We start from the raw sequence: 24,280 nt of genomic DNA, 5'->3' as shown, positions 1-24,280 counted from the left end.
GACACATAGGGCAGAGCACACCTTGACTTGGTTTTTGGGGGTGGATGCCACCCCATTGTCATGGTCAGACCACTTCCTGATGAAGTTTAGACTTATGGCTCCGATCATTCCCAGCAGGGGTGGTGGACAGATTAAGATGGTCCGCCCCCGGAGATTAATGGAATCCACTGGATTTCTGGATGCCCTGGGTTCCCAGTAGATAGAGTTCCCAGTAGATAGAGCAGGTGACCCTGTTGAAGCCCTTGTCATGTTGTAGAACAGCGAGGTGCTTTGGGCTCTTGTCACTGTTGTCCCTGAAAGCCTCTCCGGCATTGTGGAGCCTGGTTTGCACCTTGGTACACCAGCGAGCTAAGGGCAATGAAACAGGCTGGACAACGGCTAGAGCACAAGTGGTGAAGGACGTGCTGTGAGGCTGATCAGGCATGAGTAAAACATCATAACTGCCTCCTGTGTGGCAGTGAAGGCAGCAAAGAAGGCCCACTTCTCTGCCTCCATCGCATTCTCAAGTAGCCATCTAGTGAAGCTTTTCCGTATTGTCAGGAGTCTGTTGACATCAGTTTCCAGAAAATGAAGTTTTAGACCCTTCAGAGGCCCACTGTGAATTGTTTGCAAAGCACTTTGAGGGTAAAGTTACTCACCTCCGTAGCAGTCTTGATGCCCCATCCACATCTACTGTAGTCCCCAATGAGGTCTCCAGTGCAACATCTGCTGCAACTTCTTGGGAATGGTTTCAGTTGATACGGCCTGATGACGTAGACAACATGCTTGCAATGATGCAGCCAGCAACGTGTCGTCGCAACCCTTGCCCTTCATGGCTTATTAAAGCTTGCAGAGGGGGTTTGACCAAGTGGATCCAAGGTGTGGTCAATGCATCATTACAGGAGGGAGTGGTTCCAGCCACCCTGAAAGAGGTGATGAGCTGACCGCTCCTGAAAAAGTCTACCCTGGACCCATTCGTTTGCAACAATTACTGACTGGTCGCAAATACCCCCTTCTTAGGGAAAGTGATGGAGAGAGTTGTGGTGCAGCAACTACAAGTACTCTTGGATGAAACAGATTATCTTGACCCATTCCAGTCTGGGTTGAGGCCTGGTTATGGGACTAAATCAGCCTTGGTCGCTCTGATGGATGACCTTTATCGGGAGAAGGATGGGGGAGTACAATTCTGGTACTCCTACTTGATCTCGCAGCGGCTTTTGATACGATTGACCATGGTGTCCTTCTGGGCCGACTTGGTGAGATGGGTATTGGAGGCACTGTTTTACAGTGGTTCCGATCCTATCTCCAAGGTCATTTTCAGAGAATAGAATTGGGTGATTGTCTTTCTGGCCCCTGGCAGTTGTGCTGTGGGGTGCCACAGGGTACCATCTTGTACCCCATGGTATTTAATATCTATAAGAAGCCCTTGGGAGTCATCAGGAAATTTGGAGCAAGATGTCAGCAGTACGCTGACGATACCCAGCTCTATTTCTCTGTAACATCAGAATCGGGAGAGGCCGTGCAAGCCCTGGACTGGTGCCTGGACTCGGTGGTGGTATGGATGAGGACCAATAAACTGAGTCTGAATCCCAGTAAGATGGAGGTGCTGTGGGTTGGTGGTTCCTGAGTTCAGATAATTGGTCAGTTACCTGCTTTAGATGGGATTGTACTCTCTCTGAAGGATGAGATCCGTAGGCTTGGGGTGCTCCTGGATCCATCTTTGTCGCTGGAGATCCAGGTGTCCTCAGTGGCTAGGAGTGGCTTTTACCAGCTTTGGCTGGTAACACAGCTGTGGCCATTTCTGGCCCGGAATAGCCTGACCACTGTTGTCCACACACTGGTAACCTCCAGGCTGGATTACTGTAATGTGCTCTATGTAGGGCTGCCCTTGAGGTTGGTCTAGAAGTTGCAGCTGGTGCAAAATGCGACGGCGAGACTGCTCACTGGGGCAGGGTTTCGCCAACATGTCACCCCACTGCTGAAAGAATTGCACTGGCTGCCCATTTGCTACCGGGCCAAGTTCAAAGTTCTAGTTTTGGTGTACAAAGCCCTAGGCAGCTTGTGACCAGGATACCTGAAATACAGGCTTATCCCCTATATAATTCTATATACCATCTTATCAGGAGGCCAGTTCTACACAACATAGGAAACAGACCTTTAGTGTGGCGGCACCTACCCTGTGGAATTCCCTCCCCTTAAATATTAGACAGGTGCCATCCCTGTTATCTTCTCGGTGCCTATTGAAGACCTTCCTCTTTCAACAAGCATTTTAAGTTGAGACCTTATCCCAGTCTGTGTATGTGATGGAATTGCTTTTTAATATGTTTTTAAACTTTCTTCTTTTTTTAAAAAAATGTTTTTAACTTTTTTTTAAAAAAAAAGATGTTTTGAAAACTTTTTTTAAAAAAAGATGTTTTGAAAACTTTTTTTAAAAAAAGATGTTTTGAAACCTTTTAAAAAATGTTTTTAAAGATGTTTTGTCTTCATGTATTTTAAAGTCTGTTTTTATGAAGTTTTAGAGTGTTTTTAGTGCTTTTGTTTGCTGCCCTGGGTCCTGCTGGGAGGAAGGGCAGGATATAAATAAAATAATAAATAAAAATAAATAAATAAACTTTCCATCTGCTGCTTAATCCCTATTAATTGTCCTGAACTACTCTCTGGAATTTACCAAATACTGAAAGAGCTGTCAGGTAGAAATGCTATCCTTTCTGGAATTTCCAATTCTAATGTTGAATCAGTTCGCTACCAGGCAGAAATTGGGTTGTGCCCCTGCTCCAGTACACACCTTTCCTCAAATATGTACCTGCTCAAATAACTAGTCTATTGCAGCAGTCACATATGATATTGCCCCAGTTCAAATGCACTATTCCTGGCTTAACAAACCAGTTTATAAAAACTGGAAAAATCATGAAGACTGCAGGTTCCTCACTTGCTCCTTCCTTTGTCTCCTTTCACGGTGACTTCAGCATTTCAGCCCTTAGCTGCTTAAAGTATAGTTCTCTGTTTAATTCAAAATGGAGAATTGTGGTTAATGTTAGATAACTAAGCCAGATCTTGATTTCAGATCCTGGTTATTAAACTGGAATTAAACCACAGTTTTCCATTTTGGATGTAACAGGGAACTGTAGTTTGAACCAACCAGGATCAAATCAATGAAGCTGGTGTATGAAGGGAAGCGACAATAGGAGGTGAGGGTGGAACATACAAGCCCAATACTTGTTTCTTGCTTCATAATTAATCGTCTCTTAAAAGGTAGGATTCTAGTACCTGGAGGATTCAGAGTCAGATTGGCTTAGCAGTCCTAACCAAAAAGAAAGCTATGGGGAAGAAGTTCCTGCTCCTCTTTTGTTTTCTGTTCCTGTTTCTTTGTTCTGAATAACATGTGTCTATGTTGTCATCTTCCGATACCTTAGCTTTAAAAAACTGACTTTTAGAATTCTATGGTATGAACTCAAACATGTCTTCGGCAGAACTCTGCTAAGTGGATGGATCTTTGGGGAGGAGGTAATTTTGGCAACTCCTTGTTCCCCATGCATCTCCTATTCTCCTACAAATCTGTTCGCAAGGGTCCCCAAATCCTCTAGAATGTGCAAGGTAATGTGGGGGGCTGTGGGGAGATTGCTGAAAATCTGCTCCATCCCCCACCATATGTGGGAGCATCCAGGACTCCAGTCCCATCCATGAACAGAAGAAGTCCTTCCACAGAGAGGTATTTCTGGATCATACCATGCAGGTATGTACCCAACTTCTTGAAGTAGAGTTGTGACTTTTATATCTCCTATATGCTAAGTATATATACTCTTTTATATCTCCTATATGCTAAGTGATCTCTTTTCCTAGAAGTATTTTATTGATGGATTTCAACATCTGAGCCTACACACATGCTTAAAAGCCCTGCTGTGCTATACACATCTGATGAACATATATTCTGGTGTTATCCAAAAAACTGGGGGCAAGCCCTTACATGGCTGAAAGGAAAGCCTATTTGGAAAGGTGGTGATAGCCAGTTATTACAATTTCCCTGTTTAACAGGGAATGGGCTGCAGGTGCAATGTTGTGAGCTGGTTTAAAAACATTTTTTTGGCCCCGAGTCTCTGACACATTGATACTAATGCAGTGAATGTGCAAGCAGTACTCCACTTAGGATGCAGAGATGGATGTGGACAGTGTCAACAGCATGGATTAACTTTGCATCATCAGACATACCGTGAGCAAATGGCCTACAGAATAAAATGCAGGCCCAGGTGCTCTCTTGAATATCAAAAGAGCTTAACACCCAGATTGTAACCATGTTACTTGGATATAAGTCCTACTGAATCCAGTGGGACTTTCTTCTCACTAAGTATGCTTGTGATTGCAGCTGTACATCCCAACCTTAACTGTCCTTATTCAACAGTAAGCTTCATTGATTTCTGAAGGATTTACTTTCAAGCACGTATGTTTGGGGCTGAAACCTTAAGTCTCATCAGAGCTAAAGGCCTTACCTTTTTACTGTGCGGAGCAAGGTGGAACGAGCCTCATTGTGAAAAGTGATGATGATGCTAGTTGCTGGCAGATCTGCACCATAGTGCACAGAGGCACACCTACAGCAAAAGGAGAGAAAGAGCACATGCCTAAATGGAAGATTTGCTAATAAAGTAAAAGCCAGGCTCACAAGATCTCATGCACATATTTACCAAACAGCTGATAACTGAGTTTTGGTGCCCTGCCAACACTTTCCCCATATAGCTTTTTATGTGTGTGCAATTCATCACATGCTGGTATTGCTGACAGCAGTGCTTAGTATCCATCGGATTATAACTGCCAGTAACACCAGTTAACAAGCACGTTGGTTTCAAAGAGCATTAGCAAACAAAAAAAGTTGGTGCCAGTTCATCCTTCTGGAATTTTCTACATGCTCTCTCCATAGGCTGGGGGAGAGAAACAGGAGCAATCCATGGCCCTATAAGATTAACTGCACTGTTGCTTCCTACATCATGCAGCAGCAGCTGATGAGGTGATGTGGCAGGGAGTACATGGTTCGGGAGTAATTAGAGAACAGGGAACAAAAGCTTTTATTGGTGGAAGTGGTGCTGGTGGTACAGAGCAGGTAGGTCAGCACCATCCAGGGCAGCCACACCTCACATGGCCTATTGTCACCACTGATCTCTGCCTGTGTGGGGCACTCCTGTCTCTATTTCTATTTGTCTCAATTACTATCCTATAAACAGCTCTGAAACCCATTCTAACTCTTAAGAAATTTCTTTTCCTCCTGCTTTTTACTAAAAAGGACTTGTTCATGAGGCTACCTCTCTTTTGAGGGAACAAGTGGCAGACCAAGATCTGACCAGAGAAAAGTCCTTCCAAAATTTCGGACTTCCTGTTCAAGGGCCTTGAACTGCCTTGGGGTGGTGGTGGGGGGTATTCAGGGCTGTGGCCCAAAGAACATTAAACCATAGTTTTAGAGCAGCCACTGTTTGTGCTAATCACACATGGGGGGAGAGACGTTTTGGAGAGGCACTGGTACTGGCTACCCACCTTCCCTACCCAGAGTGGCAAAATTACAAGGAAAACTTAACAGTGATGAATTTCTTACTCACATTAGACTAGACTATTCAACATTGCTTGTTTTTACATGAGTTTTCATTTTTCCTCTACCCCCTTTTTACTTCTCACTTCTTTTCTGAACAAGGAGCGGATGTTTAGTGGTTGTCAAAACTGGCTAGAACCAATGAGTAAAATAAGAAAATGTAAAATGCACATACACATTCATTCTTTTAAGAGACCTTGTCAAAGTTTCGCTTTCTGGTGTTTGTATATTAGTGCATGCACAATTAGTGCATGCATAGTCACAAACAAACCATGATCAGTTAGAACAAGAACAAACCTTTGTTACCATTCATGATTTGTTTGAGGGAGAGAGAAAAACACTAGTCCAGGTTCAGATGGCGCAACAAACTTGACTCTGGCTTGTTCTGTCTGTGGTGTGGCAGCAGCAGAAGCAGGGGAGCCGCGCTCACTGCATGAACTTTTGAGCAGTGTGCATTATCATGCTGCTTATTAATATTACACTCTAGTTTGTTGTGTCACATGAACCAAGCCTTTGCAGCCAAAAACTCCAGCATAATTTGTGCAAAAAGGTATGAGTAGTAGGAGGGAAATGGGGATAGGCAGAGTAAGGGGAAGAGTCCCAACACAGAGGATAAGGTCCAAGACCGAACTTGCACAGAGGATCCAGTAAAATAAAGCTCCAAGAACAAAGACTTTTTAGAGCATAGTATAGCAAAAGAGGGGGGGCACTGTAAAAAGGTTAAGGGTATGGCATGGGTGTATATTTGGCCAATCAGGGCTACTAGTTTCTTTTCCCTCCAGGAGCTGGGAAAGATAACTGTTCTGCCCATGACTTATTTGAACAGTATATTACTCTAACATTTATTACTATTAGTTTATGGCTTTCACTAAACTGCTACTATTTTTTATTCCAATGTTCATTGGTATTGTTTTATGACTGCTCTAAGTGACAACTATTTTTGTTAACACAGCATTTTATTATGGTGACGGTGGCCTATTACTGCAATTTCCAAGCATATAAAGAAGCTCTGATGAAGGGTAAGTGGAAGAACTAAAATTAGGCACAAGGCACATTATTATGCATATTATCGCACTAATTCACATATTCTTCTTGTGTGTGTGTTCTCTTAAATTCTATTAATACCTCATGATATAGAGAGATTATAGACATTTTTATTTTCTGGAGAGGTAGCCCTGATAGTAAGTTTCAGCAAAAAGAGCAAAGAGTCTTGGAGCACCTTTAAGACTAACACATTTATTGTGGCATAAGCATTTGTGGACTACTGTCCACTTCATCAGAAGCATGAAGTGTTATCTGGAGTTACAGATATATATACACATGCTGGGGAGGAAGGAAGGACATTGTTGTTTGCAGATCATTAACAATGGAGTTAGAAGGAAATGAAATGCAAAAAAAGTACAGATAGTGATAATTACATAATTAACAGTGGTCATTCACAAAACAGTTGCTGACAACACAAGACATCCTGTGATAAACCAATTAACATATATAATGTGCTAAAACTCCTTTGTCTTGGTTTAACCTGAAAGTAACTTCTTGATGTATTGTAATTTGCCAATTTTTCCATTGCAGTTTTCCTTTGAAGTGCTTAAACCCTTAATATTGTGGATGACATCATCTGGAGCTTTGGAGTGTGTTGCCATCAGTATGCTGATGACACACAGCTCTATTTCTCCTTTTCATCTTCTTCAGGTGAGGCTGCGACAATGGACTGGATGAGGGCTAATAAACTGAGGCTCAATCCAGACAAGACTCAGATGCTGCTAGTGGGTGGTTCTTCTGACTAGATGTTGGATGTCCAACCTGTCCTTGATGGGGTTGCACTCCCCCTGAAGGAGCAGGTGCGTAGCTTGGGGGTTCTCCTAGAACCATCTCTGTCACTTGAGGCTCAGGTAGCCTTGGTGGCACAGAGTGCCTTCTACCAACTTCGGTTGGTGGCCCAACTACGTCCCTATCTGGACAGGGATAAACTGGCTTCAGTTGTCCATGCTCTGGTAACCTCAAAGTTAGATTACTGCAATTCACTCTACATGGGGCTGCCTTTGAAGATGGTTCGGAAGCTGCAGCTTGTGCAAAATGCAGTGGCCAGATTGGTAACAGAACATATAAAACTGATTCTGGCCCACTTGCATTAGCTGCCTGTATGTTTCCAAGCTTGATTCAAGGTGCTGGTTTTAACCTATAAAGCCTTACATGGCTTAGGACCACAATACCTGATGGAACGCCTCTCCCGACATGAGCCCACCCATACACTACTCTCAACATCTGAGGCCCTCCTCCAGGTGCCTACTCCGAGGGAAGCTTGGAGGGTGGCAACGAGGGAGAGGGCCTTCTGAGTGGTGGCCCCCAAATTATGGAATGATCTTCCTGATGAGGTGCGCCTAGCGCCAACACTGTTATCTTTTCGGCGCCAGGTCCAGACTTTCCTCTTCTCCCAGGTATTTTAGCAAGTGTTTTTAAATTGTTTTTAAAAAAATTTAAATTGTGTTTTTAAATTGTTTTTTGTGTTTTAAAATTTGTATATTTGTTTTTAATTGCTGTAAACCACCCAGAGAGCTTCGGCCATGGGGTGGTATATAAATGTAATAAATAATAAATAAATTATTAGGTCCTGTAATAGTGTTGCAGGAGTAGATATGTGGACAGAGTTGGCAACTGGGTCTGCTACAGGGGCTGGTCCCTGAGTCTGTATCTGTGTTATGTAGCCTGTTGTTGCTGGTGAGTAGCTGTTTTCAATTGGGGGACTGTAAGCAAATCCAGCCCTACCACCCAAGGCCTGTGAGAGGGAAGAGTCATTGTCTAGGATGGATTGCAGGTCATTGATGAGTGGTTTCAGCTGGTGTCTGTTATTTTTTCCTCCGTCCTATGGTAGATTATTCCTGGATACTTATTCCCTTCGGGACTTTCTAATTTCATCACTGTGAAGGACAGTGGAACTGGCATTTCCATCCAAGCTGGTGCATGATATAGTTAGTATATGGCTTTGTGATTTTTTTAAATGAAAAGCAGTGTATATATAAGTCTCCAATTAAATGTTAAAAAGTAAGCTCATCCTCATCTGCAATATTGGAATTGTAATATTGTAATACTGATCTACCAGATAGGGTGTTGTAAGGGTTATAAAATGATATATAAATGCAAAGTTAAAACTTTTCAAATGCTTGAGAGCCAGGGGTGTGATCTAGGGGTGTGAATGTTAATCTAGGGTTCAAATCCCTATTCAGCCATGACATTCATTGTGTGACCATGGGCCAGCCTAGCCTACCTCACAAAGGATGCATTAGAAGGGAGAATCACGTACATCATTCTGAGCTTTGTGGGAGAAGGGCCGGAAAAAGAATAGTCATAGTAGTAATAGTCAATTAAGCGGGTTTTCACCATGTTTCTGAAAGCACTCTGGTGGTCTGAATCCAGAAGACTGCCTGGGCTTTTCTGGGCAAATGTAGCATACACTTAGTATATCAGGTAATTCACTAAAAGGCCCCAAGATTGGTTACAGGTAAACCAGGCTTTTGGTTGGTCTGGAAGCAACCTGAGGGCTTTAAATCAGTTTGATGCCATGCAATTTGCATGGTGTTTCCATAGCACATCCACATTTAATAAACCAGGCTAATGGACCTAGGCTAACAGAGTACTATCATGAAAGTAAACTAAAGGAATACATATACAGTCATGATTATGTACATAGAAGCTGCCACAGATATATAGTATTGCATTTTCTATCACTACTTAGTCATTGCTCCGTATGTTGCAATGGTTTTGTTTTGTCCTGAGGAAGATCAGTCATATTCTAAAAGTATGTGCCATTAGGATGACTTGCAAAGATTCAACACAATGGTGTCTTCAGGCAAGTATTACAATATCTTCAAATGTTTGTTAACTGGAGTCACTTGTATTGTCCTGCCCGAACCGGTTGAAGAAAGATGCAGACACATGGATGTGCTTTTCTTTGGTAGATTTAATGGAAAGTTTCCGTTCAGAGCACTTCATGAATCAGCTTACAGGTTACACAGGATTCGGCATAATTACTAGGAATAACTAGGCACAACTACACTGCACCAAGACGTTGTTGCAGTTATTAGACATGCCTCCTTACCAGCCTACTTGAGTGAGAAAAGTGTCACTGTTGGGAGCATGTGTGCTCCTTCTCAGAGGGACAGCGGGAAGCCTTTGAGCCTGCTGGCACCACAGCCTATATGTCCAAGGTGAGGGTGGCTGGATCAGCTCCTCAACATCTTTCCCAAGAGGAGAGCTGTGTGATGATGACAGTGAGGAAGGGGGTGAAGGGAAGGTGGAGAGGCAACTTCTTAATCAGGCTGTGCCTCCTCAGTGGTAACTAGATCCACAGGGGTGGAGTTGTCACTTTCAGTGGTGTAGAAGCCTACAAGATCAACCACGACTGGGGGCACATCACAAGTGCCTTACCCCAAGGCCAAGTCTGTCTCCTCCTTGTCACTCCACACCCTTTCCACTGGACTCATGACATGTATGAGTCCTATCACAACACTGAAATTTTACATGAAGTATCTTAGGTTTGTAGAAAAGAGGTGTTTTTTTTAGCCTTTGCTACTTTTAATTTCATGTTCAGCTAAGGGCCAGGATAAACTGGTGAAGACAGTAACAAAACACTCAGATATCTAATGTATGCTCTCCAGATGTTCTTCAGCAAGCCCTGAACTGTTGAAGTATTCATATCCTGCTCTGGTTCCATCCCATCCTCCCACTCTTGCCAACAGACCTCTATCTATATTACTCTACGCGGATGACGCAGTGCTGCTCTCGCTAACAACTATCGGCCTGTGTCGACTCCTTCAGGCACTTGCTGATCACGGCTCTAGGGAATCACTAGTCATCAATCATACCAAGACGAAGGTACTAGTGTTTACCAGGAAAAAGGAGAAGCATAGTTGGCACTTAAATGGCTACCAGTGGTTTACCAGGCCCAATTCAAGGTGTTGGTATTGACCTTTAAAACCCTATACGGTTTCGGCCCGGTTTATCTAAAGGACCGCCTCCAGTATCACCAATTAAGCCACCTTACAAGATCAGCCACGCAGGATCTCCTCTCGGTCCCACCGGTCAAAACAGCTCGGCTGGTGCGGACCAGAGAGAGGACGTTCTCGGTAGTGGCTCCCACCCTCTGGAATTCTCTCCCCTACGACCTCCGACATGCCTCCTCCCTGATGAGTTTTCGCCGAGCTTTAAAGACCTGGCTATTCAGGCAGGCCTACAGGAACTTCGAGCTAGATTAGTTTTTGATGTATTAAGTGATGTTTTTGATGTTAGTTTAATTGATGAATGTGGTTGAATTGTGTATTGTATTTTATTATGCTGCTGTAAGTCGCCTAGAGTGTCCGTTAATTCGGGCAGATAGGCGACTAACAAATAAAATTTTATATTATTATTATTATTATTATTATTATTATTATTATTATTATTATTATTAAATGGACTCTCCATCGAGCAGGTTTCTTCATATCGGTATCTGGGAGTGACTTTCCACTCTTCTGGAGCATGGCATTTGCATGCCAAGAATGCCGTCACCACCGCCTTAAGGAACTCGAAGGCCCTACTGTCGTTTTTTTGCAACAAGGGAGGGCAACATGTCCCTTCCGCTATCCAAGTCTTCGTGGTGAAAATCATCTCACAAATGTTATACAGCTCCCAGGTGACGGTCTACTCCCGGTCCTCTTCTTTTGATCCTGTCCAAACAAAATTCTTGAGAGCCATACTGGGTATTCCGACATGTGTCTCCAATAATTCCCTCCGACTTGAAGCAGGTCTACCCTCCATAGAGGCTCGCATTTGGACGCTCAAGGCGAGGTTTTGGTTAAAGCTGTGGTTTTCCCCTGTGGGACTGGCCCCTCTTGTATTTTTTTGATTCATACCAATTGAATTGGCACAAATCATTAATCAGGAAATTCTCTAGTCTAGGCTTCTTCCTCCTTGCCATCTCTCAGCTCGGCCTCCACAAAGCAAGGCACGCTATACACCAACGAATCCTAGATGTAGAGCTCCAAAACCACCTTGCTCTGTCAGCAACCGTTCCCGGGCCACCCCACTCCATCGGGGGTTTTGCCACTGCGTGATATCTAAGCTCTCTCATCTCCCCTAGGCTTAGAAAGGCATTCACCTTGGCGAAGTTCAATGTACTTCCGTCAGCTCTCCTAGATGGCAGATACCGTAAGATTCCTATGGAGGAGCGCCTTTGCCCTTGTGGAATTCCTTGTGGAATCTGTTACACATGTTCTTTTAGATTGCCCTTTTTACCAGGATCTTCGTCTCTTAACCATATCCCCAATCATCCAATCAATCCCGGGTAGGGATTTTATGCTACCTATCTTTTATCAGACCAACACCCCCAAACAACAAACAGGGTTGCGAGATTCTGCGCCACAGCAATTGCCCATTGTGGAGCACTGCTAGCTCAATTCCCTGCACAACCTTGAGCGCTGGTCTTTTAATTATCTCTGATTTTATTCCCGCAAATGATTCTTGTTTTAAATTGTTTAGTATTAATTGTGTATTTTGTTGCTTTGTACTGGTCTCTGACCGTAAATAAATAAATAAATAAATAAATAAATAAATAATATCCTGCTCTTGGCTGTCTGCTAGATAGACCTGCCAACTCAATTGCTTTGAACAGTAGCCTACTGATAATAAGACTAATCTTCAGCCCAAAGCCTCTGAGTCTTATCTGCCACCTCATCTCTTCCATATAATCTTATCTCCTGATGCACTTAAATAACTGAACTGGTAAATGCTGAGATGCTTTCCACTAACATCATTCTGTAGCTTACAATTCAATGGAGACAGCAATGCCTTGAATTATGTGGGGATGGATGGAGGAATATTCAGTTATTCAGCTCAGTTAAAAGTTTGTACAGCTGCCAGTCCAGTCTTCAATAGTCCAGTCTTGAAGCAACTTGTAAGAAATTTAGAAATGGTCTGGCAATCAAGGCTCGTAGTTAATCTATGTTTGTGAATGCACAACACAGCAGTGACATGTGGAAAATGACAGTAAACTATACTGGAGAACTGGGAAAATATATGTAGAGCACAATGGGAAAATTGATCATAATCTGGTCTCTACAGTTTAAAGGAGGATCACAAGCAATAGCTTTAAAATAGCAATAACAAAGACCCAGATTGGTACTCATGTTTCCAGTCTCAGAAATTGTTCTCTTTGGTTGAAACGGGAAGGGAGGGGGATGCATGGACTTTTTAAGCATTTTCTTCTGACTGGTCATATAATGAATGCCCTAAAGCAAAATTTGTGAAAGAATTAGCAAAAATCCGTCTTTTAAAAATCAATTATCTGTATAGATATCTTATACAGCAAGCAAATTGAAAACACAGTGCTCATCATATCTCAGTTTAATAAGCCAAGATAAGAATAAGCTTGTTGAGCCTGTTGCCTGTGCACACAGCACCTTCACTCCTCTCTTTACAGATGGCCAGTTAAACCACGAAGCCTCCAGTTAACCAGAGTTTCCCCTTGTATCTGAATCAGGAAAGTATGGTTACTAGCCAAGAACCTAAACCAATTTCAGAAGGACATAAAAAGAGCCTGCTGGATCAGGCCAGTAGCCCATCTGGTCCAGCATCCTGTTCTCACAGTGGCCATGCAGATACCTATGGGAAGCCTGCAAGAACTTGAGCACAAGCGCACTCTCCCATTCTGTGGTTTCCAGCAACTGCCTCTGATTGTGGAGGAAGAGCATAGTCATCATGGCTAATAGCTATTGATAGCCTTGTCCAACATGAATTTGCCTAATCCTCTTTTAAAGCCATCCAGGTTAGCAACCATCACTGCCTCTTGTGGAAGCGAATTCCATAATTTAACTATGCGCTGTGTGAAGAGGTACTTTCTTTTGTCTGTCCTGAATCTTCCAACATTCAGCTTCTTTGAATGTCCACGAGTTCTAGTATTATGAGAGAGGGAGAAGAACTTTTCTCTATCCACTTTCTCAATGCCATGGATAATTTTATACACTTCTATCATGTCTCCTCTGACCCGCATTTTCTCTAAACTAAAAAGCCCCAAATGCTGCAACCTTTCCTCGTAAGGGAGTCACTCCATCCCCTTGATCATTCTGGTTGCCCTCTTCTGAACCTTTTCCAACTCTATAATATCCTTTTTGAGATGAGGTGACCAGAACTGTACACAGTATTCCAAATGCGGCCGCACCATAGATTTATACAATGGCATTATGATATCGGCTGTTTTATTTTCAATACCTTTCCTAATTATCGCTAGCATGGAATTTGCCTTTTTCACAGCTGCCGCACACTGGGTCGACATTTTCATCGTGCTGTCCACTACAACCCCGAGGTCTTCCCACATTCAGCTTCGTGTTGTAGTAGAGAGGGAGAAAAACTTTTCTCTATCCTCTTTCTCCATGCCATGCATAATTTTATAGACTTCTATCATGTTACCTCTTTGTTGTTGTTAGGTGTCTTCAAGTCGACTATGACTTACGGCGACCCTATGAATCAGTGACCTCCAAGAGCATCTTTCATGAACCACCCTGTTCAGATCTTGGAAGTTCAGGTCTGTGGCTTCCTTTATGGAATCAAACCATCTCTTCTTTGGCCTTCCTCTTTTTCTACTTCCTTCTGTTTTTCCAAGCATTATTATCTTTTCTAATGAATCATGTCTTCTCATTATGTGTCCAAAGCAGGATAACCTCAGTTTCATCATTTTAGCTTCTAGTGATAGTTCTGGCTTAATTTGTTCTAACACCCAGTTATTTGTCTTTTTTGCTGTCCATGGTATCCGCAAAACTCTTCTCCAACACCACATTTCAAATGCGTTGATTTTTCTCTTATCAGCTTTTTTCACTGTCCAACTTTCACATCCATACATAGAGATTGGAAATACCATGGTCTGAATGATCCTGACTTTAGTGTTCAGTGATACATCTTTACATTTGAGGACCTTTTCTAGTTCTCTCACAGCTGCCCTCCCCAGTCCTAGCCTTCTTCTGATTTCTTGACTATTGTCACCTTTTCTCTAAACGAAAAAGCCCCAAATGCTGCAACCTTTCCTCATAGGGGAGTTGCTCCATCCCCTTGATCATTTTAGTTGTCCTTTTCTGAACTTTTTCAATACATAGTTAAGGATCCTAGCTTGTTCTGAAACTTGCAATTACAGTTTCTTGCTTCAGACAAAATGGGAATCTATGGTTAATTAAAGACTTCTTGATTTCATTGCAGCTCACACAAAGGGGATCATTGGTATCTTGGCTTATTAATCCCTCATCACAGCCAATGTGACAAAATAGCATGCTATACTTGAGTTTTTAGAAGGGCAGATTTTAAATATGATGGCCCACACATGGCCTATAAAAGCGTTTCCCTGCTGCAGCGCTCCATATGGAATAATTAACATTTAAAAGCAACTTCTCCACTGTGTTGGTCTAAATGAGTGTAGCATCACTACACCAAAGGCAGCACTCACCAGGGATAGAGTGCAGGTATTGAGAGTGACTGATACATTGGGTCTGATGCATGGTGGGTAAGATGTTTAAATGTAACATCTGCTTCATGGAGTGCTTTCTTTTATTTATTTTGGAATTTCTATACCACCCAATAAAATGTGTCCTCTGAGTGGTTCACAGATTAAAACCAATAAAATAAAATTTAAAAAAATCAGTCAACAGTGCTTCAATATAAAAAGCAACAGCTGCACAAAATGAATAAAAATCAGCATAAAACCATACAACTGCATGAAATCAATACATAACCAACAAGAGAATACAAATAGTTCTAAGAACTAAAAGCATGGAATGTAAAAACCCTGGGGAAAGAGAGAAGTCTTTGCCTGGTAAAGAAAAACTCGAAGTGTAGGTGCCAGGTGAGCCTCTCTGGGGAGAGCATTCCATAATCGAAGCATATATATTTCAATGTTGAAATGTTTTGCAACTGGTTGCTCCACTTTTTTTAAGTTTGCCGATTTATGGTTTCTGAAGTGTGTGCATAGGTCAGTTGTGGTTTTTCCTACATATTGCATATTGTTGGAAGTGGGGCAAGAGCAACTCCTGTTTTGTTCTTTTGTTTAAGCTCCAGAGGGAAGATAGAGCTAGGATCCTCCAGATGGATAGGCTTTGTTTACCTTTTACCTGTGATGCTCTGACTGACTTCCTTCTGTCGCTAGACTATGATGCCTTTAGGGAAGCTTACCTGCCCCTCCTCCTTCTGCCCTTTCCATTCCTTTGTCCTCTGTCTGTCCAGGAGAGAGGAGACTCCCTTTGTCTCTGCTCTCTCTCCGAGCATGGGACTGACTCCTACACCTGGGAGTTATGCCTCCAACTTAGCTAGTTAGTTAGAACTAGGTTGGCTTTTTCTATCTACTATGTATTTCTCTAAATAAATTAGCTTTCCTTATTTTACTAAGTCTCCAGTCTCAGTGATGCTGATGCAGGGTAAAAGCCTGCTTTCTTAGGCAAACGCCCGCACACGCTGGTACACTAGCATTTCAACATCTGCTGTTACTCTCTGCTGCTGTGGTGCTGCTTTTAAACAAAATTAAGCAACACAACTACACACAGCGCAACACATATGACATCCTGGTCTTTTGCATTTGATGACATAAATTATATTGCAGAACCTGTAGGTGATGTTCTGTTTGATGTAATATGTCCTGCCTGTCCTAGTGCTTGTAAAAGTAGCTGTCTCCCTGAGGTACACGCAGATGATACAGCGTTTGGAGTGACAAGGATGAGACCCAGGATTGGTGATAGGTGGCTTAAGCACAGCTCTCACTAACAGTCTGCACAAATTAGGAGGCTGGCGAAATGCTGCAACGGGAGACCTGCTGATGGCTCTAGCAAGATGTTTAGAGTTTGCCAGCTCTCCCTGATTGCTCGGTGATAGTTAGGAGATGCTGGATGGAAATCTACCACAAATGGAATCTGTTGTTCTCTGCTCTTTGACACCTCAGTGTGATGGAAGATGTTTTCTCTGGACAGAATGGAGGCTCGGTGGATGTTGCAATCGATAATATGTGGAGGATATCCTCTCAGAAGAAGGTGTTCTTTAAGTTCACTGATCCTTCTCTGGTATTTATCTTCAGTGTTGCAAATAAGTTTGATTCTCAGAGCTAAGCTATACACAAGGTTTTTCTTTATATGCTTAGCATGGCAGATTTAGGATTTTAAATAAGTGTGGGCATCAGTGGGTTTGCTGTAGAGATCAGTGGCTATTTTGGTGTTTTCAATGGTGAGAAGGATATCAATAATAATAATAATAATAATTTAATTTTTAGGCCGCCTATCTGGCCGAAGCCACTCTAGGCGGCGTACATATTAAATTCAATAAAATACAAAATACAGTAAATACAATAAATACAAATAATCATCAGTGACAGAATAGCAGCAATTGTAATACATAGCAGTGGGGATTGAGTATATAATTAGCCCATCCCGATAGTCTCAAAGGCCTGACCAAACAGCCAAGTTTTTAATGCTCGGCGGAAGGTATCCAGGGAAGGGGCATGTCGAAGATCGAACGGGAGGGAATTCCAGAGAGTGGGGGCCGCCACCGAAAAAGCCCTCTCTCTAGTCCCCACCAACCTAACTACTTTTGTTGGTGGGATTGAGAGAAGGCCCTGCGTGGCGGATCTTGTCGGGCGGCATAGTTGGTGACGCTGGAGGTGCTCCTTCAGATAAACCGGGCCGAAACCATATAGGGATTTAAAGGTTAACACCAACACCTTGAATTGGGCCCGGAAAACAACTGGAAGCCAGTGTAGATTAAATAATACTGGTGTAATATGATCACGGTGACGGCTGTTTGTAAGTAAACGAGCCGCCGCATTCTGTACCAGTTGAAGTTTCCGGACCGTTTTCAAGGGTAAACCCACGTAGAGCGCATTGCAGTAGTCTAATCGAGAGGTGACCAGGGCATGTACTACCAGTGGAAGCTGATGAACAGGGAGGTAGGGTTGCAGCCTGCATATGAGGTGTAGTTGGTACCAGGCTGCCCGGCTCACTGCCGAAATCTGAGCCTCCATGGACAGCCTGGAATCAAGAACAACCCCCAGGCTGCGGACCTGGTCCTTCAGGGGCAATTGTACCCCATTAAACCTCAGGTCAACAGAACCCAGCCTACCCCTGTCTCCCACAAGCAGTACCTCGGTCTTGTCAGGATTTAGCTTCAGCCTGTTCCTTCCCATCCATCCACTCATGGATTCCAGGCACTTGGACATGGTCTCCACAGCCAACTCTGGTGAAGACTTAAACGAGAGATAGAGCTGTGTGTCATCCGCATATTGGTGACACCGCAGCCCAAATCTCCTGATGATAGATCCCAGCGGCTTCATGTAGATGTTAAATAGCATGGGAGAGAGGATAGAACCCTGTGGCACTCCACAAGTGAGGGGCCAAGGGTCTGAAACCTCATCTCCCAATGCTACCTGTTGGTGCCTGTCAGAGAGAAAAGGGATGTGCGGATTGTCATTTGTACTATTAAATGTAAACTTAATAGATGGATGGATAGAGTTGATGTAATTTTTAAATTGTTCTAAACTCTCTTTACCATTTATCCAGACCATAAAGATGTCATCAGTGTATTGCCACCATATAAGTGGCTTGTTGATGGCCTTTTTGAGGATCTCCTGTTCCAATTTACCCATAAAGAGATTCACATATGATGGAGCCATGCGAGTCCCCATAGCTGTGCCTTGTAGTTGCAGGTAGTGTTTTCCATTGAATGTAAAGTTGTTGCAAGTCAGAACTAGTGTAGCTAAAGTTGTGACAACCTCTTTTGGAGGGTTGTTTGTATTCCTGGTGTTAAGGAACTAAAACTGAATTCCATCATTATGTGGTATATTGGTGTAAAGAGATGTGACATCTAAAGTAGCTAGTATAGTATTGTTGTGGAATTGATACTGCTTGTTTAAAGACTCAATTTTAAGCAAGAAGTCCTTGGTGTCTTTGATATATGATGGGAGGTTTTGCACTATGTTTTGTAAATTTAAATCAATGGACAGAGAAATCCTTTCAGTAGCTGTGTTGTTACCTGAGACAATTGGGCGACCAGGATTGTTGGCTTTGTGGATTTTAGGCAGCATGTAAAGCCTTCCAGGGGTGGGATTTGGATTAACAAGGAGACCAGCAGTCTCCTCTTTAAGAAGTTTCCTACTTGTAAGGTTTTGTATAGATGTAATGATAAGAGTATTGAGATCTGTGGTGATGTCTTTGTCAAGAAGTCTATATGCTGTTTCATCCTTGTGCCCTCAATCTACAAGAGAGTATACAGTATATGGTATTTGACACTATAGATGGGTTTTGGCATTATTGAAGAAATGTGTTATTATTTAAAATGTCCATTGTTAAAAATGTAGAACACCAAGGGTAGATTTGTTTCATTGCTGGTGATCATGTAAGGAGACAGGGATTTTTATTACAATACTAGGTTGAATGTGATTTGAGGATAGAATGAGGATAAGATCAGAAATGTGGGGCACTGCCAGACTAGGCATTTACTGTGGAATAGACACTTTTTACGGGGCATCTCCACGATGGTAACAAAGAAGAGAGCTTTGTCATTTGTGGTGCCCCGATCATGGAATTCCCTCCCCGCAAAAGGACTCTGTGCTTGTTTATATATTTCATAATATCATCATATGTGTACTGTGCTGCTTCTGTCTTTTTTCAAACCAGAGAAAATCTCACTTAAAAAAAAAGGAATAGAATTGACAGGCATTGATCACCTTTATTCATTTATTCAGTATATTGCCACCCTGGGCTCCTACTGGGAGGAAGGGTGGGATCTAAATAAAATAAAATAAATAAATAAATAAATATTATCCTGCCTTCCAACTTACAGTCTTCAAAGCGGCCGATAACATTTATAAACATATATACCAAGAACTACATACTTAAAATGAAAACAAGACAAAACACCCCCTACTCTTGAGTAGGAGCTGGCACATGTGAGAGGTGGCCCACAGATAACCTTGTGGGCATAGAATAGACTAGAAGCAGCTGTCTGGTCCCCTCTTCACTTTCCTCTCCCTCAGTTCCTTTCAGGAGGTGTAGGGTTGACAAGTGTAACAACATATTGAGCAGGAGAACCTATTGCTGTTCAGCAATATATCCACATGCCTTTATTTCCTGAGCAGTGCCATTTTAGCCACATATTTTTCAAACTCAGTCTTTTAATATGCACTTTTTTGCATATATAAATATAGGGCAGTATTCAACTACTGTGTCCCATCAGTGCAAGAATTTTTGCTAATGCAAGAGAAATCTCCCCTCCTTCCCCAGCATGCACCCTGCTCCAGAGGATTAGGGAACCCCAGGACAGATTTAGGGGGCACATAGAGGGAGAAGAGGGAGAGAATGTTCCATTGCGCAAAGAGAAATCCTTGCGCTGATGAAACAAGAGACGTGATGCTACATTGAATCCCATAATTACAGTGTTTGCACATTGCCATTTAAATAGGGGTGGGGAATTTTAGCACAAAATTTTAGAAGTTACTTTTTAAAAAATCCATGCTGCTGTTCTGGTCTTTCTAGTAAACACCATTTTATCATTATGCTTGCTTTTTGTTTTTAAAAATAGCTTAGGTGTCGAGTTTATTTAGGGCTATGCAAGACAGCTTATAGTTACTTTTTTTGGGGGAATGGAACATTCTTAATGCTCAGAGATCCCCTGTTACTTTGCATGTTTTGGGACTGAGACTTGACAGTCCAGGCAGCAATAGTGGATGGGGCGCCGCTGCTCACCTGCCCTCCAGTCACTTGCATCACTGCTGCTTACTTATTATCCCAATTGAAGCGTAGAGTGTTCAAGGATCGGGATATTCGCAGGGAGACCAAAATGCTTATTTACAAAGTCATTGTACTACCGACCTTATTGTATACCTGTGAAACATGGGCTATTTATAAACGTCACTCCCAACTTCTTGAAAACTTCCACCAATGCTGCCTCTGGAAAATTCTGCAAATTACTTGGGAAGACGGACTAATGTTAGCGTTTTGGAAGAAGCAAAGACTACCAGTGCTGAAACAATGATCCTTCAACATCAACTTCACTGGACTGGCCATGTTGTTCGAATGGCTGATCACCGTCTTCCAAAGCAGCTACTTTACTCCCAACTTAAGGATGGAAAACGGAATATCGGTGGACAGCAAAAGAGGCTTAAAGATGTTCTTAAAGTGAATCTAAAAAAATGTAACATGAGCATCGAGAACTGGGAAGTCTTGGCCCATGAACGTCCCAAATGGAGGGCGGCTATTATCAAAGGTGCTATGGACTTTGAAGAAGCACGAATACAGAGCTAAGCGGAAGGCACGTCAAACAAATCCTTATCGTGACCTTCTTCCATCTGGAAACCTACGTCCTCACTGTGGGAGGCTGTATGGATCCAGAACTGGTCTCCACAGTCACATGCGGACCCACCATTAAAGACCTTATCTTGGAAGACAATCTTACTCGGCCACAAGTGATCACCAGTGACTCCATCCACTGCTGTCTATCAGCAAAAACCAAAAAACCAAAACAAACACCACCACCCCTGCAAAGTTTGCCTCACATTAAATGAGAGGGAAAGGAGACATAAACAGATGGTGTGGTGGGACGGTGCCACAGAGCTGCCCTCTAGACAGCAGCATTGCTGCCATGATGTGGATGGTGCAAGGATTGTGACAGGATGGCAATGAGGCTGGGGTCGTGCAAGGGTAACAGCAGAAGCACCAGATTGACTCCCATGGTGTGCCTGCACAGCCGCACCCTGCCCCACCCACCACCATCCGCAGCACCGCCACAGCCTACAAAACCATGCACTATTTTGTTACCAGTCAGGCACTGCAGACATGGGTGGATCCAACACTATCTTTCTAGGAGTTTATATTTTACAAATGCTTGCTTCTTGTGTTGCATACAGTCTTAATCATATTTGCATGTTCAAAAAAAAAGCTTGTAATAAATGCAATTTTCAGCTTTATTTGTGAACACCACTTTTCTCTCCTCACAACCAAGATGACTCAAGGGCTGTCAAAGATGGTCTAGCAAAAGATGATGGTTGTAGACTGCAACAGTCTGTTACGGTACCTGTAATGCCTCGTGTCTCTAATGGGCCGGTCACTGCTGAGTTTGTCACTCTCTAATTGGTTGAAAGCATGTTGCCGATAAGGATCTTCTCCAGCCTTCAGCAGCTTTGAGGCTACGTATGCTTTTTCATCAAAATCCCGTAGCCCACTTTTCTCTGCTTGTGGTGGCCTGGATGCCTAGAGAGAGGCAAGACTAAGAGTTAGTCCTGCATAGGACAGGGCTTTGTAGGACATATTATACGTAATAAACACCTTCTATACAAAGGCCACATTGATCTTCAAAGTAATGGCCACAAGGACTAACTCACTGATGATGGTGACTAATAATTCTACAACACATGACTACATAATTTGTTATATTCAGCACAGAAGAAAATAGATCTTTCTCTTTCTGTTCCATTTACTGAGGGTGCCTCCAGACAGTCACTATTGTGTGGGTAGGATTTAAGCTTATACTAAAAATTTAGGTTTGTGCAATTAAAGTGGATTAAAGCATTCTATCACCCTAGCACAACAAATTTACTTAAAAAAAGAGACAGGAGCAAATTGTCAATATAGTTTCCATACCCCAGTTCCCAAAATCTGCATGGTATGCAAATTGTATTGTGTGGAAAAACTGCACTTTAAAAAATGTTAAAGTGCAACATTACATCTGCACACTACTCAGTGACACAGTTTCTGCATGCAATTGAGTGCTGGCTTTGGGCTTGGAACAGATCAGAGGGGTTCACTGAGCTAAACTGAATTTACTGTAACTTGATAGTGCTATCTTGGCTGGGACTAATGCAGTTGAGGGTGAGGACTATAAAACTGATTGCATAGCAGAACTGAAGAGGGGTGATTAACACTTTCCCTTTGGGCTGTTTTGCAATCAAAATTGTCCCCTACTCATAATATTTCCCTTAATCCCCACTCCACCCATGAAAAAGAAATAAATTATCCCTTGCTCCCCAGCACTGCCGCTGTGATCAACTTCACAGCCTCCCCTGAACTGGATTTTCCCAAAAACAAAACAAAAGGCTGGGAGACTAGATAACAACCCTGGGCCAGACAGTTGTCAAACACTATCTCAGTATTTGCTAACCAGGTGCCGTCCAAATGTTTTGAACTATAGTTCCTATCAGCTGAAGGGAGCTTTACTTCAAAAACATCTGGACAGCATCAGGTTGGTAAAGGCTACACTATCTGGTGTGATGACCTGACTGGGTCACTGTCAAGAGTCCACTAAACTGATCAAAGAATCTACAACAAGAAACACACAGGGACAATTTTTTTCACAATTTACAATCCCATACAATGGAAATATGATGTGGTAACTACCCTACTCTTTGCTTTGTCTGAACAATTCCCCCCACTTTCTCTTCGCCCTGGGCTGAAATGAGTGTGGTTGCTAAGATAAAAGAGAGCTAAAACTGTTAGGCGCTGTACAGAAAGTGTGATTGATTCCATAGTTCTGAAAGCTTTTCCAGAAAGCGCAGCTTCATTAAGAAAAAGCAAGGTGCACAAACAAAGAAAAATGTTTGTTAAAATGGCTGAACAAAGCCATTTTTGAGCTTGTTGTCAGTAACTGCTCACACCCTACAGAGAAGAAAGCCGGTGTATAAAATGCTCCCCAATGAACAGCCATGGAAAATGAATCCTATTTTGATACACAGAACAACACAGAATACACATTTCTTCCACCACTAATTATCCCAATTTCCCCCCCACTTTAACACATTTAAAATAGCTTATATTCCAAATGGCTGTTGTACAACTGACTGTTCTGCAGAGGATAATGCCAACATTCAAAGACTATCCATGGAAATGTAGGAGGACAATAAGACATGAATAGCATACCGCTTTTACTCCCTCTACTATACTGAAAGGGACTGAAATTTTGAGGGAGAAAAGAGTATAAGAGTAAATGTTTCCTGAAACAATAGGAGCTTCTGTAGGGTCCTGTCAGGCTTAAGGGCAGATGGTTGTAGGCTAAATAGCATCCTAACTGTCGTATCATCATGAGTGTGCCACCCATATATTCACCTCCTGTTTTTACGCATATTGCTTATGGGTCACAACACCTTCGCTTAATCATTTTTTGCATTTGTATCCTACTCTTCCTCCAAATAACTCCAAACAGTATATGTAAGGTTATCTAATTTTATCCTTCCATCAACGCTAGGTGTTTCCAGCTGGGTATTTATTGTGGGATGGGTAATCCTCATGCATGCACATTTTTCACTGCATCCACACAACATTGTTAGCATCAAGATGCTAGCCATTATTCCCCCACCAGTTAATTCGGGAAATCAGTAAATTAAATGACATGTTTGCAACACCTGAACTATCTGTTTGCAGTATTAAGCTATTGTCTGGAAGCACCCACTGTCAGGCTGGTTAGATTGTGACAATGAAAACCAACTGAGATTCATGATCAAATAGAAATTAGAAGCAAGAACTTCCTAGTCCATCTTTGATACCTTGATTATTTTACATTGGCTCTCCAGGCTTGATAAGGCTTCATTCCAGGATGTTAGAAGGCATTTTGCTAATTGCACCCAACCGAGTGTTCTGATTTCAATGATAACTTTTCTTTTGTCTGCTTTCTCTTTGACATTGACTCAGTACTGCTAGCATTTGTGACTCAAGAGTGAATGTGACCATCAATTTGTTAGCTGATGCTCAT

At 42.5% G+C, this 24,280-nt stretch overlaps 1 protein-coding gene across 2 annotated transcripts in view; it reads right to left on the bottom strand.

Annotated features, from left to right (window-relative positions):
* The window catches only part of GALNT16 (polypeptide N-acetylgalactosaminyltransferase 16), a 238,210-nt gene that overhangs the window by 77,246 nt on the left and 136,684 nt on the right, over nucleotides 1-24,280 (bottom strand). Inside the window, exons 2-3 of one of the 2 annotated variants that reach the window (XM_061611137.1) lie at nucleotides 21,614-21,789; nucleotides 4,464-4,562 (exon numbers count right to left, since the gene is read on the bottom strand). In XM_061611137.1, the coding sequence (XP_061467121.1) occupies nucleotides 4,464-4,562; nucleotides 21,614-21,789 (275 nt within the window). The remainder of the gene's footprint in view (nucleotides 1-4,463; nucleotides 4,563-21,613; nucleotides 21,790-24,280) is intronic. The other variant, XM_061611138.1, reaches the window with a different exon arrangement.

This window comes from Rhineura floridana, chromosome 2 (genome assembly GCF_030035675.1).
Source record: "Rhineura floridana isolate rRhiFlo1 chromosome 2, rRhiFlo1.hap2, whole genome shotgun sequence".
Taxonomy (NCBI): Eukaryota; Metazoa; Chordata; class Lepidosauria; order Squamata; family Rhineuridae; genus Rhineura; species Rhineura floridana.
Note: the sequence above shows the minus strand (reverse complement) of the source record. Positions and strands in the feature narration are given on the sequence as shown.